We start from the raw sequence: 17,852 nt of genomic DNA on the forward strand, positions 1-17,852 counted from the left end.
TTCACTATAAGGTAAAATGATATTCAATTTTTTCTTATTTGGATTTGATTCCAAGAATTCCGGGAATATTATTTACTTGAAATTGATGGGGAAAAAAGGGGGAAAAATAAAATTCTTGCAAAGTCATGCAGTTTTTTTTGCCAATGATCATCATCATCATTTTACGAAGTAAAATATTGTTTATTCAATAGAAAATAATGTTTGTTTATATAATCAACAACGAGAGAAGAAAAAAAGTGAAAAAAAGACGAACTTTGTTGTTTAACGATCATTTAGTGTGGTGTTCAGTGGTGTTTATTGGTGGAAGTCATCATCATTTTATTGGTTGTGAATATCCAAAAGGAAGAAATGAAATGAAATGAATGAATGTCCGAAAGGAGAAGAAGAAAAAGTCAACTTTTTGAAATTCCATTATTCATTTAGACTTTAGTTTAGTTTAGTTTATTCTGGTTAATGTCATTCTTTTTTTCCTTTCCTTTCATTTTTGATCTTTGGTCAAAAGAATTTTCATTATGAAATCTAACCTAGCAACCGGACCAACCGACTGGCTGACCAGTCAACTATAATGAGAATAAGAGGCAGTCAGAGAGAATATTCTGTAATGATGTTTATGTGTGCCACCGAACAACTAGAGAATTCAAGAATGAAGATTTTTTGTTTTCGTTTTGTTGTTGTTGTTTATTTGTTCATTTGTTAGTCCATATAAAAATGCAAAATAAAAAAAGAAAAATACCGACAAATTCTTCGTGTTGTTGTTGTTGTTGTTGTTCTGAATGAAATAAATGACTACTACCATACTACTCCTGTTTCTTTATAGTTTTCTTTCTACTTCACACTCAAGTCAAAATGAATAATGATTCTTTATTACATTTTATAATAATAATAATAAAGAAAAAAACGTTTTGGTAACTTGGTTGATGTAATAAGTATGTGTGCTATGATTCACTACATTTTTTGCATTTTGTTCCAGCCAGCCAAAACAAGAATCAGAAATGAAAAATTTTTCAAGTAAATGAAAGTTTCTGTTGTGAGGAAGAAGAAGAAAAAACAAGCAAAATTTGAAATGAACAAATGAATTGAATGTGGAAAGAAATCAAAGAAAAATTCTCATTTTGTTGTTGTTGAATAAATTGTAAAGAATATATCTCTATAATTCGATTGTAACGATATTTTTTTGGGATCAATTTCTTCTGGGTTTTAAATCCAAATTTCTATTGATATTTTGGAAAATAATGATAAAGAAATTTCCACTTTTTTTCTGCAGTGTTTGATTTATCAATCATCCAAAGGCTGGTTCTATCATCGACAAAAATGAATTTTAAAAATCTTTACACAAACATTGATTTGGCGAAAAATAGCGTTGTTGGTCGTTGTGTTGATACGATTTGAATGAAAAATGGGCAAATATTAAAATCTTTGATGAAATCTACACCACCACCAACCAAAAAAAGCAAATTCAAACAAAGATTTTTCGGTTTTCTTTTCATTGAAATGAAGAAGAAATGAAATGAAATGAAAGGATTTTTTTCAATTTCAAATTTTTTGGTCCAAATGAAAAAATCAACAAAATTTCATTTTTTTAAAAAAAAGAATATTACGGATGTCAATCTTTTTTCAAGCCTTCAGGCTTTTTCTCAGTCTCTCTTTCCATATTTGTTTTCATTAAAAAAAACTGGGGTAATTTTTTTACTCATTTTGTTTGTGGAATTTCCAACATCTGAAAAAAAGAAATGAAAATATGAAAATGGACTTCCATTTCCCATTTTTGTGGGAAAATGTTTATGTCCATAATGCAAAAAGAAAAAGGAAAATTCATTTCAATTTTCAAACAACCAAAAATGAGAAAATGGATTTCTTTTCATTGAATTCATTCAATGATTGCCCAAAAAAAAGCTGTTTATAAAGAGGTTGGATGACATAACCGAACCAAAAATCGTTTTATTTAAAGATGAAAATAAACGATCAACATCAACTTGGGAAAAAAACCAAGTTTTCCAACGAAATTTCAATCCAGACGATGAAAATTGGCTTTAAAAATTTTTTTTCATCAATTTTACAAACAAATATTCATTGTGAATGATTTCAACAACAACAGCAAAAAAATTTTCAATTTTTAGATTGGCGAAATAAAAATCAACAACAACAAAAAATCAATTTGAACTGAAAATTGAATGAAAAAGAAAATTTCAATGAAATTCATAGCTGGTGAAATTCATTTACCTTTATCCAGAATGATTTTCTTGAATGGAAAATGGATTTGATTGAGAATAGAGAATGAATTTTCTGTATTTCAACAGTCCGAAAAACATTGAATAACATTGAACGAAGAAAACAAAACAAGAAAAAATGTCTGGGAAATTCTTTCCAGAAAAAAATGATTCATGAATAAAGACTGAAATATCAATTTCAATCCCAAAATGAAATGAAATGTAATCAACAGCGAATTTTAAGGCGAAAGAAATCTGAAATTTGAATCAAATGATGTTACAAAAGTACATTTACCTTTTTGGTTTTCATTTCATTATTCTCTTGCTTTTTTTTCAAATATCAACAACAGAATTACATTTAAAAAAAACAAACATTTAACATTTATCATTGAACCGTGTATGAAATTGAATGAAAAACCAAAACCAAAAAAATCAAAACCCAAAAATAGAATATGTTTTGAGCGGAAAAATATTCTTATATGAAAATGAATAGCAAAAAGATTCATATAGATTAAGTGGAAAAAAAACATTTAAAAAAGCATGAAAGAAACAAGAAACAGAGAAAAATGCAGTGATGATGAAAATTGCCAAAAATGCTTAATGGTATTTACCGTTTTCATATCTACATTCTCTCTCTCTCCCCCTCACTCTTTCACACGCACAATTTGATATTAATCACATCATCACTATCATCATTATCAACAACGACAACAACAAAGCAATTTTCCCTGCGTAACTTGAATTGGTTTGTTCCAACAACCAAAAAAAAAAAAAAAAATGGAACCTTTTTTCATCAAAAGTCAATAGTGTGATTTACAAACAACAGCAAAAATGAATGAAATTTTCCCGTAGTGAATGTGATGAATATTCAAACATTTTACAAACATTAACGAAAATGTCATAATTGTTGTTTTTTGCAAACCAGGAAAACGTGTAATCCATTTTGAATGCAAAACTTTTGTTTTGTTTGAAATCTAATGAATTGGATGCGGAAACAAAACAAAAAACAAAACAAACTGATAGAGGGGAAAAAACATCTTTTTTATCTCCTCGAAACAAACAAATAATAATTTCATCTAATTTTAACAAGAATTTTTGGGTGATTAACTTGTTGTTGTTGGCTGGAACAAGAGTGAGAGGGAAAAATAAAATGTTTATGATGTGATTTTGATTACGATGCAAAAAGTTGTTTTTTTGAAGAAATAAAAAGTTAAAATCAACCAAACTTATGATGATGATGAAGAATATTGAATTGAATCTAATCCAATGCAAAAGTCAAAAGTCAGTAAGGAGAAGAAGAAGAAAAAACTTAAAGTTAAAAAATCAAATGAGCCATTTAAAATTATGTTATTCTTTCAATTGTGTTTTTCGTGAACATCATTATAGTTTTTTGCTGTTGAGAAATTCAAATTGACGACAACGACAACGAATTAAGTCGAAGAATTCAAAACTTTTTATGATTTTCATCATCCGTATTATGATGATTATGATGATTATTACCAGGAAAAAATGAATGAATGAATGGGGGGAAAGACGAAGAAGAGGGGAACAAAAAAAAACAATATTCACTTTTCAATTATCACATCATGTGTATGTTGTTACATATGTGATTACAATGATAATGATGATGCTTAAATTATTGTTTCACCGGAAATTTACAAATAACCATGAAAAACAGTAATAAATGAATGGATGATAATGGATTCATTTGTGGATGGATTCGTGGTGTGGTGTGGTGTGGTCTGGTTCCATTATCATTATCATGGAGGATTTTTATTCTTTTTTTGCAGAAGAAGAAGAAGAAAAAGAAGAAGAACATCCAACAACCAAAAATGGATAATAATTGAGAAAAGAGAAAAGTTTTCAAATTAATTCAATTAGTTCATTATGATGATGATGATGATCATAATTTTACTTTTACCTTGCCCAATATTGTTTTTATCTACGAAAAAAGAATACTTTGAATAAAATCAAAGTGTTTCTAGCTTTTTTGTTGTTGTTAAAAATGATAACCAAGTTCGGTAATCATCTCTAAAATACCCCTTTTTTTGGTTAATTTTTCACACCCGTGAAAACTTTTTTTTTCATTATTATCATGTCATTATTATTCATGGATTTAGATGGCTAGACAAAGATTATTAAACATAGGTTCCTTTTTTTGTTGCCAGAAAGGTGGAAATAGAGGAAAAAAAGTTGAATTTTTTTCTTCAAAAGATTTCAATGAAATTGGAATTAACCAAAATTCTTAACAAATTATCATTGTGATAATAAACTATCGATGTTTGAAACGATACAATCGATATTTTTTTTTTGTACTTAGTAAAGAATTCATGATAATGAGATTCAAAGAAAAACAGTAATGAGAAATAAATTATTTCGAAAGAATCTTGCACTTACACAAAAAAAAAAACATTACCCAAAGACAAAGCAAAATCCAGATATCACTTTTAGCATCATTACAACAACAATATTAATGGCCAACAAAAAAAAACGAAAGAATCCAGAACCAGAATGTTGTTGGCATCAAACAAACGAACGAACGAAAGAGAATATTATGCCAAAACAACGACCAAAGGAATTTTATTTCGAAAAAAATGAAACACCAGAATTCATATTATTCATATTTTTGTTTACCATCCAACACACTCTATATTTATAGTGTGATAATAATCATTGCCCGGGTAATGATTCGGGTATATATGTTTCTCACTCTATCTCTTTACAGAAAAATCATAACAGAATCGGATTCAAATTTCACTCGTAATCGTCAACGGAATAATTAAAAATCATTCTCAATTCTGTAAATTAATGTTTTTTTGTTGTTGTTGTTTGTTTGTTGTCGTCATCAGTTGATAATTATATTTCATTTCATTTTATATTTTGTATCAAAAATTGAAATTTATTTCGTTTTTCTCTCATCTCTTTCACGCCGATGTGGAGCACAAAAAAATTTTGAAATTTTTTACATTTTTTTTTGGGTCTGTTTTGTTGTCTGATTCTGTTACTGGAATAATTTTTGTTCACGGTTTTAAATTGAATTTTATCAAACTCAAGGTGATTTGATTGGGAAAAAAAATGGAAAAGAAAGAAATCTTTTAATCAAATTTTTTTTTCTTTTTTTGAAAATTCAATTAAAAAAAAGAAAGTTTCTAGTAAATTTTTTTTCCCAAAAAAACTTTCCTTCATTCATTCATTCATTCATTCATGCAAAATAAAACCAAACCAAAAAACAACATTTTGCTTTTTTCAATGTGGAAAAGAAAAACCAGAAACAAAACAAAACAAATTCTGTATTGAAATTCATAGCATATCACACACCAACGTCATCATTATTATTTCATTTTCATTTTTATAAACAAAAAAAAAAAAACGATATGATCAAAATCTCAAAGGAAAATTTTCAATGATGATGATGATGATCATCATTCAACCATCTCTTTAATCACAATGATGATGATGAAAATTGAATGATCCTTAAAAGATAACAAAAACAACAACAACAAAAACCCCAGAATTTGATGCATTGTGTTCAGGGAAGTTTCCGAGAAAATTCTTCTATCAAACACTAAACATTCTGAAACATTCTGAATGGACGTAGTAATTTTCAAGCAGGACAATAAATAAGAAAATTTTCATCAATGTGTGTGTTTTTCGGGAAAATTCTTTGGAAATTTCTTTTTCGCTTTTTTTCCCTCCCCTATTATTTACAGTTATTTCACAATGTGATCAACCAAGAAGAAGAATAAGAAAAAAACAAAAAAACAAAAAAAAACTTGACTAGAATATCTTGATGATGATAATCATCAGCATCTTAACAGTAACAAATGAAAAGTAAAACGTAAAGCAAGTTTGTTTTTTTGGATGGCCCATAATTTTCTTTATTATTATTGAAAATTTTGACGCTTAAAATGATGATGATGAGAAAATATGGTACAAAATGATAAGAATAAAAGACTTGAAGAAGAAGAAGAATAATGTACAGAATTTTTTTGCTGGAGCGAAGAATTTAATATTGAAAAAATAAAAATGTAATAAAATATGACTAAAGCATCTGTTGTAAACTGTTTTTTTTTTTAAAAAAAACATTCATTTTAGATTGGAAATGAATTTGTTTTGAATGTTTTAAAATTGTTGATTAATAATTTCAACAAAAATGACAAAAGCAAAGCAAAAAAATCAATTTAAAATTTGATAATTAATAACAAAACCAGAGCAAAAAGCAAAAGCAAAAAAGCAAAATTTCATTTTTGAAAAACACAATCACCATCGCAAATGGAACAAGATTCTATCAACCAACTACACAGTTGTAACAACGATCAAGAATTTTCTTTTCTTTTCTTTTTTTTGATTGTCATTTCATTATATATTGATTCGAATTGATTATCAGCAAAAAGAATAATAAAAAAAAACTTGATCGATAATATTATATGGAATCAAACGCACACACAAACTAGCCAACACATTGAATGTAAGATTGGTTGAAAAGAATGGGAAAAAAAAGAAGTAGGAGAGAAAATCAATCATTAATCATTTCACTTATATTTACCAGTTATTTTCATTATTTTCATCATTATTATCATCACACCATCATAATGATGATGATGATGATTATAATAGTAAACGTGATCAGGCAGAGAATATTCTGTATATAAGAATGTTTAGCATGTGTGTGTGGTATTTGGATGTTAAAATACAGACGCCGTTGCTGTTGTTGCTGTTTGTTTGTTTTTATTCGATGTTTTAGTCGATTAAATGTTAATAATAATAATAATGATTATCATCATCATCAAACAACAACAACAACATCATAATCATGATCAAAGAAAAACAACAGAATATGTAGAAAGTCGAAGCGAACAACACATAAACAACAACAAGAATTTGAAATAAACACATCCCGCAGATACACATACAGAGAGAACCAGGAAAACAAATACCACAAAACTATATTAATATTTTACTTTATCATCATCATCATCATCATCATTAGATGTTCATAAAGCTAAATTAATTAATCAATTTTGTTTTGTTTTGTTTTTCATCACAGAGAAAAAAAATTCTTCATATCAATTTTGTTGTTGTTTTGTGGATGCTTTGTGGATGTTGTGAATATTTTGTTGTGGATGGGGTATGGATTTGGCAATCCAAAGACGACAATTATGAAAAAAATGAAAATAATATTTTCACTTTTTGACCAAAATGAATGATGCTATGGTGATGAAAAATACTTTATAATAAAATGGATGGATAAATTACATTAACTTTGATTGAAAATTCTCTTTTTTCAGTTGGTTATATTAATTTCAAAACACACAAAAAAGCAATAAAGAATTTCGGAAATTCTTGTTCGGTTGTTGCTGTTTTTTTTGCCCATCCATAAATATTCTACACTTCCTTTCTATATTCACAAATGATGTGACATTGATGATGATTATGGAAATGGAAAACTGGGGAAAAATGAATTTTCCGTTTGAAAACAAAAAATTTTTCAGATACAGATTAATTAACGAACAAATTAAATAAAAATCTAATTAGCCGATTTGACAATGATTCGATCATCATTATCGTCGAATATGAATTTTTGTTGTTAACATGGTGAAACAATCACATACACAACACACACATATTGGCCCGGCAAAACATTTAATGATGTTCATCTAATGATGATGATGATGATGTTGGTTTTTTGTTTGCAGCATCTTCTTTTTTTAGGGTGATAATAATGATTATCATCGATGATGATGATCGAAAAACAACAAAAAAAGAAAAAGAAATAACAACCAACCAACCAACTAACTAAACAAACGATGATTCCAAATCATTTTGTTTCAAAAACAGAGAAATGGAATTTTTTTGGAAATGATGATTCGACCAAGTAGCACATTGAAAATGAAATGAAACTATGATTCTTGGTCTTGGTCTGGTCTGGTCGGTTATGTGACTGTTAAGTTTGTTTTTTGATAACGACTAAATATAACGAACGATGATGCCGGAATGGAATGCGTCGTCTTACTCGAATACGAACGAACGAACGAAAAATATATTCCGAGTGCATGAGCATTTCGCTTTGAATTTTCTCGCAAATTTATATGAAATTTGATACAAATAGCGACGACTATTGACCGAAACGATGACTTTTTTTTCTTCCGAAAGAAAAAATTCCATCATTGTCGTGGGAGGTTCACCACCACCACCATCATCGATTCTGTCGTTGATGGTGGCCTTCGTTTTGTTTAAATCAAGTAATGATTGGAATTAATGATCGACCAACCAGATTGATATCAATCAAAATATGTAGGAAAAAAACTAAAAATATCATTCTGGATTTTTTTTGACAAACAGGAAGAATGTTCAAGAATTTATTGTGTGAAACAAAAAAAAAAAATTATTCTTGAAAACTTGCATCATATAAACTGGATGTTTATATGATGTTTTCATTCATGAATACAGGGTAAAAAACGACTTTCAACAAATCGAAACATTGTTTTTATTTTCATTGTTTTTGTTTTGAAGAATTTTTTATTTACAAATTCACCCAAAAAAAAGTATTCTTCACATCGGCTATATATATTTTTGTCGAATCAAATCCAAATGTCTTCAGTATTTAGTATAAAAAATCTAGTCCGTACATTATCATTATCAGTACCATTAACATTAATATTTTTTGATAATATTGCCTATATTGCACGTGTTGATGGTGTTTCTATGCAACCAACATTAAATCCCTGTGATTATGATGAAAATAATTTCAATGATAATGATAATACTGATGATGATGAGATTGATTTAAATGGCAACAGCAACAGAATTACTCAGAAATTAAAAACAGCATTCAACGACAATGATCGACGATCGATAAATATTAAAAATTTATTATTCAATCGTTTCAATTCATCCGATTTAATATGGTTATCACATTGGGCAACACGTAATTATCAAATTGAACGTGGTTATATTGTTAGTTTAATATCACCGAATAATCCAAATCAAATTATTATAAAACGTGTAATTGGTGTTGAAGGTGATACTGTTGTTACAAGAAGAAATTTTAAATTCGAAACAATACGTATACCGAAAGGACATTGTTGGGTTGAAGGTGATAATCATACAAAATCAATGGATTCAAATATATTTGGTCCAGTTGCGGTTGGTTTAATAACAGCACAAGCAAAATATATAATATGGCCACCAAAACGTTGGCAATCATTAACAAAACAAATGCCTAATGATCGTATATTACATCAACAATTTCAATCATCATTTAGAAAATTTAAAGGTTCATATTATAATGGAGATCCTTGTATAATTGAATTGAATGTTGATCCATTATCATCAAGCATTGTACAGCATCATCATTCGCCATCCAGCACATCATCATCGTCTAAATTGGGTTTGATAACAACAATTTTGGATGAAGATTCATTCTAGAATTAGGACTAAAAAAATTATTATTGTTATTGAAATAATGAATTCTGTGAAATTTTCTTATCCTGTATTTTTTTTTGTTGAATCCAAAATTTTAATCAATAAAATCCTTGTATCATATTCTTGAAGTAAAAAAAAATCTCGAATTTTTTTATCAAACCAAAAACTATAGCTGCCATCTAGTGGTTTTGAAATGTGTTTCTAAATGAATTTTTTTCAAAAATTATGAAATAATTTCGTTTTTGTTTTCAATTCTGAAACATTAATAGCTAAAATATTTCTATTTAAAGGATAAATCAACCAAAACCAAAACAAGAGAAAAAAGATTAAACGGGTAAAAATATCAGGAAGTTTGATCAATAACTGGTTTTTTAATTCTATTTTTAATCTTATAATTAATTAAATCCTGATAAGTCATATTTAGATGTCAGATGTCAGATGAAATGACCACCATCCTCCGTTATCCATCCATCAAAACATTGAAAAAAAAACATTGACATTCAATAACTTTTCTCTTCTTTATTTGAATTTTCCAAAAACAAAAATGTTTCGAACGGGTTTTCATTATCGAAAGTAAGAAAAAAAAATATCAAACATGACATGACCAGAAATGATGATTGAACGAATGAATGTGAAACAAAAAACGAAACAAAAAACCAAATTTAGATTTTTTTGGTATTTTTGAATTTTTTTTTTCATCATGACATCAATATCCATCATCATCATCATTTCAAATGATTTCTAGGTTTTTTCGGAGTGCCTCGTTTTGTTTTGTTTTTTCCTTTTTTTCAAAATAATCAAGCCACAGTAAAAGGAAAGAGTTCGTTACACTTTTACACACATATCTTTTAGCTGATATTAGTGGATTTGTTCAGTTTCTTTACCAGTGCTTTATGCATTGAAAAAGGACAACAACAAAAAAAAAGATAAAATCTTTTTTTTCTTCTCATTCTCAATCATCATTTTCATTATCAGCATAGATTTTTTTTCATAACGATAAGTTACTGAGAAAGAAAGAAAGATAAATTCCATTATGGTGGTATAAAATTTATGATTCAAGATATTTACCAAAAGAAGAAGACAGTGAAAATGTGAAAAAGTGAAAAAAAAATCCAGGTATAAAAAGGTCATTCATCTGAAAGTGTTTTTTTAATTTTTTCAGTGAAAATGAAAACCAAAAAGAAAAAAAATTCCTAGTTAATAAAATAAGATTAATTTTTAATTTGTAATGGAAATTATTTCGACTAAAACCATTCATTCATTCCAGTTAATTAGCAATAAAACGTTAATTAGACTTAATGATGATGATCATGAAGGAAAGTGAATGTGCAAAAGATTCTTTCAAATGAAAAGAATTCAGTAATAGATTTCAATTTGATCTTTCACATTCACTGATTCGTTGATTATTAATAATAATGATAATCAAAGTAATTTCAAAGAAAATTAATAATTATTATTATCTGACAGGCATAAAAATATGATCATCATATTTTCAATTGTTAAATTAATCGATTTGATTGATTGATTGATTGATTGATGCCGGATATTGTAATAATAATTTTTGTTAATGAATTTTTTCTTTGACATTTTTTTTTCGTTTGTAATTCTTCTTTTGTTGTTGTTGTTGCTGTTTGTCAGTTAATTCCTTGAAAAACGAATGAATGAATGAATGAAAAATTTCATGATCAATGTCATTGATATCAATTAACAATGAACATTATCATCATTAGAAAAATCAATTTGTTAATGATTGATTTTTTTGCGGAAAAAAAACGATGATTCGAAAGAATTTTTAAGGAAAAAAACTGGAATTGTTTTTTCCCTTTAAAAGTTGCAAAAAGTTTTCACTGTTGTTGTTGTTGTTGTTGTTGATCATCATTAGCTTGTGTGATGGACAGAATTTAAAAATTGTTTTAAAAATTTTCAAAATGTCTGTTTTTTTCACTCGTTGTTGTTTATCAAATCAATTGATAATTATTTTGTTGTTTTGTAAAAAAATGTTGTTGTTGTTGTTTTTCAGTGCATTTGGTTTCAATATTTCCAGTGGGTGTTTGGAACATATCAATCAAATCGGGTCAATGATTTTCATTTTATTTGATTGAAAATAAACTGATGATAATGAGAAATGTATAAGAAATGACAATTATTTACCCAATCGATTCATTTGAATTCTCTATTTATAGTTTGTTTTGTTTGTTTGACTGTCAAAACAAAACAAAACAAACAAATGTAAATCTCAATGATCGATTCTAAATTTGTTCAATCAATTTGTTGTTTTGTTTTTAATTACATCTTTACACGAATTTTGTTTTGTTGATATTTTTTTCTCCTAATTTTTTTTAAAAAAGAATTGAACGAATTTGTTGTTGTTGTTTATTTAGGTTTCAAGGTTTCATTATCATGCTATAAATAGAAATTATGTTTATGTGTGTGTGAAGGGGGGTGTAAAATGGTTAATTTTAGAAAATTAAATAAATAAATAAATTTTTGTTGATTTAAAATTTTATAAAAAAACCAAACCTCCAAACCAAAACCCATAATTTAAGGAGTTAATTATTACGATGATTGAATCCAAACCGATAAATAACCGATAATCAAATTATCCCGTTACATGTTTGTTTACTGATACGAAGAATCCTTTCAATTTGGTTGTTTGTACGTTGTTGTTGTTGTTGTTAATTAATTTTTTTGATAATAAAAAAAAATACCTTTATCCAAAACGAATTGAATCGATGATTATGAATGACGATAACAACAACAACAAACAAAATTCTTCTTTTCCTTGTTTCCACCATTATTGTCATAGGAAATTGTCTTGTTTGTTTGGATTTTCTCATTCATTCCTTCACAATCATTATGTCATCAGATTTTTGTTTATCAAAAAATATTGAATTTTTCAATTCAAATTCTCATCATTGATTATCATCATCTTCATTCGTAATTGTTTTGTTTTGTTTTCTTTCATGGTGAAGATGAAAAGCATTAGAAATTCATTTCTTACTTTCGTACAAATCAATTATAATTAAATGTCTTTTTACTTTCTCTCTGGTAATCAAATGCTCTTATTTTATCTTTATGATTCTAGAATAATCTATGAGAAACAAGAAAAAACCAACCAAACCAACCCAAAATTGAAATAATAAAATGATCTCATGTGATACGACCATACGGCAGGTTCAGAGAAGCCAAAGAAGAAAAAAAAACGTTTAGAAAACATCATCATCATTAACCTTGAACATTGAGAAACATTTTTTACTCGAAAAAAAAATATTTTTTAAAATAGCTTGAAGCAATTGACAAAATGTTTTTTATGTTTTTTTTGTTGTTGTCTCGAACCAAATCGACTAATTATCTTTTTTTTTTTAAATTATAAATTTTCACTTTCATTTTTCATTATTCCAGGATCAAAGAAAATTGGGTGAATTTTCGATCGATCGATCGATCATTGTTGTTGGTGATCAATATCATCCCGATATAACACACACACACGCCATCACAATAATTAATTAACTAGAAAAATGCGGTTTTCTTTCATCAACGACAAAACTCAGAAAATCTGTGAATTTTCATCTTAAGTTCGATTGGGGGGAAGGGGAAAGAAGAAAACCATCATAAAATCATTCATCTTTGTACCATCATCATCATCATCATTTTAATTTAATTATTCTCAAAACACACACCGTCATCAAAAAAATTCAATTCTGAATTTTTAATTTTGTTTTTTTTCGACTATGATGATGATCATCATTATCATCATCAAATTCAGTACAACAACAACAACAACAACAACATAAAATCAGTGAAACAAAAAAGAACGTCATCGTTTCCTAAAGGTAATTTTAAAGTTTTTTTTAAAAAAGAAAAGAAAAACAAGATTAAACCAGAAGGTGAAAAAAAATACTGAAATGGTTTAAATCTTTAAGTGTGTGCGTGTGTGTGTGTGTGCGGTAAGCAGGTATGATTGGAAACATACATTGGAAAGACTTGAAATTCTGATTACCAATATCAAAATTTTTTTCGTTTTTTCTTTTTTTTTCTGTGATCGTATTTCAATGATTTTTTTGGGGAAAAATCAGGTTTGCATTTCATTTCATTCGACAGTGTTTCAATCATCATAGACATTCAACGATGATGATCTTGACCATCATTGGTTTGAATTGAGAAATTGCAAGCGGTTTTTTTTCGTTAATTTCGTTAGTTTGGTTATTACAAGCGGCATTTCTTATCAGCGATCAGAAAAAAACAAATCTGACCAGATAAAAAGGACATGACTCTTTGGATTTGCATTTTCAACACGCAACAAACCAAAAACAAAAAAAAAAAGAGAAATTTGTTTTTTCAAATCCACTCAGATCATCCGATCATCTTTATCATCAATATTCGCTGTGAAAAAATTATTCTTTTGATGAGAGAGAGAAAAAAACATCTTCTCTTCCTTTTCTTTGATTGAAATTTTCAAACCTTTACCACCACCGTCAAACAATCGATCGATCAATCATTTATTTGAATGAAATCGAACCAGAACCAAAAATTCAGTCAATCTATTCAGTGAACCTCATTTAAATTTTTGTGAATTATACAATTGAAACAATTTTTGTGTTTGTGATATTTGAAACATGATAAATTTCAATTCAACTGAAGAAGATAATTCTGGGAAATAAGAAGAAGAAGAAAAGAAAAGAAAAGAAAGAAATTTCCAAAATCATCATCATCATCATTGGTTTTTTATTGATTTTTCTTCTCCTGTTGTCATGATTGTCGTTTGTTTTGTTTTGTTTTGTTTTGATTTGTTGTTGTTGTTGTTGTTTTGATTTTTTCAATCATAAACATTTATGATTGAATACTGTACAGATTCAATTCAATTCTCATCATCATCATCATCATCATCAGTATTCAATGGTTTCCCATTGTGGTGTTTGGGTTATTATTATTATTATTACGATGCTAATCACGATGATCATCGTACTTAAAAAAATTGTTTGTCGTCATTCCAATTGAAAATTACACATGATGAAAAAAAATACATAAAGATTTTACAATTATGAAAAAAAAACATAAAGAATTTTTGAAAAAAAACAACTTCAGTCCATTCATTTATCTTGATTGTTGACCACTACCACCACGACGACGACGACGATATTCGGATAATGATTATCCCTTTTTTTTCTATTTGATTTTTTTTGATTGAAAAAAAACATCTTTTAAATATTGAAATGGATATGTGGTGGTGAGAGAGAAAGAGAGAGAGATTCACAATTCAGTGTTCATAGTTTTTTGTTCATTCATTCAATTATATCATCGTAACTTTGCAGCGAAAAAAAATCTTTTTTTTGAAATTTTCAAATTAAAAAAATTTCTGGATAAATTTTTCAACCAAAAAAAAAACGATTCTTTTTTTTCGAAAGAAAATCCTTTGTGTTTTATTTTTTGATTGACGGTGGTTTTTTTCTTGTCTTTTTGTGTGTTTTGCAATCGATTCATTGTATTTTTTTCCCATTGAAAAAACAATGAATGTAAAGAATTTTTGATTGAAGAAATAAAATCATCGATTTTTTTACAATTCCAATTTTCTATCCATCGATTTTCGATTGATTGATTGATTGATTTTACGTTTTTTAGTGAATATTAACATCATCATTATGTTTTGTTTGATATGATGATGATGATGATGAAATTACCACCAACATCATCATCAACATAAACACGTATATAAAACGAAGAAGAAGAAGAAAAAACCAAACATAAAATCAATCAATTATTTTCTTGATCATCAATCATTGTCAATATCAAATCAAAGAAAGGTGTTTTTCTCTCTGTGTGTGTGGTTTGTGACACTATAATCAATAATCAGGTATTAATCCTGAATTAACAACCAAACAAACAAACAACAACAAAATAAGAAGCGTCCATATTTTTGATGATTTCAATTTTTTTTTCTTCTTCTTGTTGCAAATGAAACATTCAAAATCAATGATAATAATGATGATGATGATGATGATGATGTCGACAATGATGATTTTATCAAAAAAAACCATTAAAGCAACAACAACAACAATGATCACAATGATTACTGAAATTGGTATTTCATCAATTATCAATCAAACAATATTATCGATTACAATAATGTTGATTATTATTATTGGTAATCTATTTCAAATAATATCAATAAATGATTCATTTAGATTAACATCAACAATTAACTGTGATCAAATTTATAATTATAATGATGATAATCATTATAAACGTTTAATTATAAATCAACCAAATACAAATGAATCATTAATGGCATCTGAACATTATAATCGTATATTAAAATATGCAAAATGTCAATATCCACATGCAAAAATTATTAATATACAAAATGAATTACAAATAAATCCAAGTGCAACAAAAAAATATATACCACATTGTACAATATTACATTATTGTGGTGAAAATTCTGGTTGTTGTCGTTTAGAAACTGAACATTGTATACCGAAAACAATTGAAGAAGTAAAATTATATTTTTGGACAATTGAAATAACATCACGTGGTCAACATAAAAAAGGTATCGAAGTAATTACAATGAAAAATCATACTGAATGTATGTGTGCACCGATCAATCAAAAATCAACAACAACATTATCATCGCCATCATCATCATTAATTAAAAATGATCATCATTCATTACAACAACAACAACAAAATGGTCATGGATATAATCGATCATCATCACATCATTTTAATCATTATCAACAACAACAACAACAACAACAACAACATCGTTTTGAACCAGTTACATCATCAGCACAAATGACAACAACACCAACAATAATGCTGTTAAAACATCGTACAACATTATTAGCTAAATTAATTATGACAAATAATAATAATAATAATAATAATAATTCTATACAGCCAACAACATGAAACGAAATCAATTATCAATCATCATTAATGTTAATTATATTGGATAATGATTTTATTATTTCTGTTCTTCTTATTTTCTTATCTTATTTATCATTAATTAATTAATTAATTATTTAATTTAATTAACATTGATGTTTGGTTGTTTATTTAAATTATTATTATTTAAACACATGTTTTGATTGTATACACACACACATTATTTACAACAAATTCACACACATACATTCATCATAAACATCTTGTCACATTCATCAATCATCATCTTTGATTCAATTCATCTTTTTTTTTTTTTTTTGAAATTAATCAATTTTTTTTTTGTTTGGTTGAATAATTTTTTTTTAAATTCAACTGTAATCGAGCTCAAATCATCACCAATTTCATCAATTTTTTTTCTTATTCTTCTCGTATTTTGTATTCTCAATTTTCTTTTTTCTTTTTTTCTTATTTTGTTACAAACTAATTCAATCATCAATGGAATCGATTGATTAAAATAATGCTTGAAGATCTTCAAGCGGGAAATTTTCATACGAAAAATAAGAATCATCATATTTTGTTTGCTTTACTCCGTTTTTTATCGGGTTTTTCCCAATTAATGATAAATTTGAACCTATCGTTGACCCGATTTTGTTCTGTGGTTTCTTTTTTTCTGATGATGATGACCTTCAAAAAAATATTCAAAATCTAGCTTCAAGCCATCAATTTTGATTTTTTTAAAATTAAATTAAATTTTAAAAAAACAGGAAGCAAAAATTATCAAATTCTTTGAATGTTCAAATATCCAAAGGAAGATACGAAAATAAGAAGAAAAAAATCCAATTTACATTGATATGGCTGAATAACACATGAAACATAAACAAAAATATAAATTAAAATTCCAACAAGAAGAAAGATTTTATCATCATTATATAATCATCATCATTTTATAATGATCAACAACAACAACAACAACATTAATAACAACAACAACAAAAACATCATCATCAACAACAACAACAACAAGTGACGATAATTGGAAAATCAAATGTTTGGGTTGGTCAATACAAACATTCAATTATAATGATGATTATGATGATGATCATTATAATCAACCATTCTACACTATCATTATCATTAACAACAAAATATATAAATATAAATACCCCGGCGCCAAAACAATAACAACAAATTTGTAATATAAAAGTGTGAAAAAAATAACATCAACAATCGATTTGTTTGTTTTTTTACTTGATGATTGAATAAAATTTTCATTATTTTTATAAAAAAAAAAATCTATTTTTGTTGAATTCGAATGAAGAAAAACTATTGATTAAT

At 27.0% G+C, this 17,852-nt stretch overlaps 2 protein-coding genes across 2 annotated transcripts; both read left to right on the forward strand.

The window, feature by feature from the left end:
• Positions 1-8,652: 8,652 nt before the first annotated feature.
• Positions 8,653-9,702, forward strand: LOC113798177 (mitochondrial inner membrane protease subunit 2). Its single transcript, XM_027348668.2, has one exon. It carries the CDS (start codon positions 8,799-8,801, stop codon positions 9,633-9,635), a length of 837 nt encoding a protein of 278 aa, XP_027204469.2. The 5' UTR covers positions 8,653-8,798; the 3' UTR covers positions 9,636-9,702.
• Positions 9,703-11,543: 1,841 nt separating this feature from the next.
• On the forward strand, positions 11,544-17,667 carry LOC113798173 (uncharacterized). The gene is made up of 3 exons (XM_075819805.1): positions 11,544-11,562; positions 13,035-13,465; positions 15,252-17,667. Exon 3 carries the CDS (start codon positions 15,585-15,587, stop codon positions 16,539-16,541), a length of 957 nt encoding a protein of 318 aa, XP_075675920.1. The 5' UTR covers positions 11,544-11,562; positions 13,035-13,465; positions 15,252-15,584; the 3' UTR covers positions 16,542-17,667.
• Positions 17,668-17,852: the final 185 nt, after the last annotated feature.

Source organism: Dermatophagoides pteronyssinus, unplaced genomic scaffold (assembly GCF_027571235.1).
Source record: "Dermatophagoides pteronyssinus isolate colony J.1.1.1.1 unplaced genomic scaffold, Derpt_VIB-CSIC_2022.12 sq0004, whole genome shotgun sequence".
NCBI classification, from domain to species: domain Eukaryota; kingdom Metazoa; phylum Arthropoda; class Arachnida; order Sarcoptiformes; family Pyroglyphidae; genus Dermatophagoides; species Dermatophagoides pteronyssinus.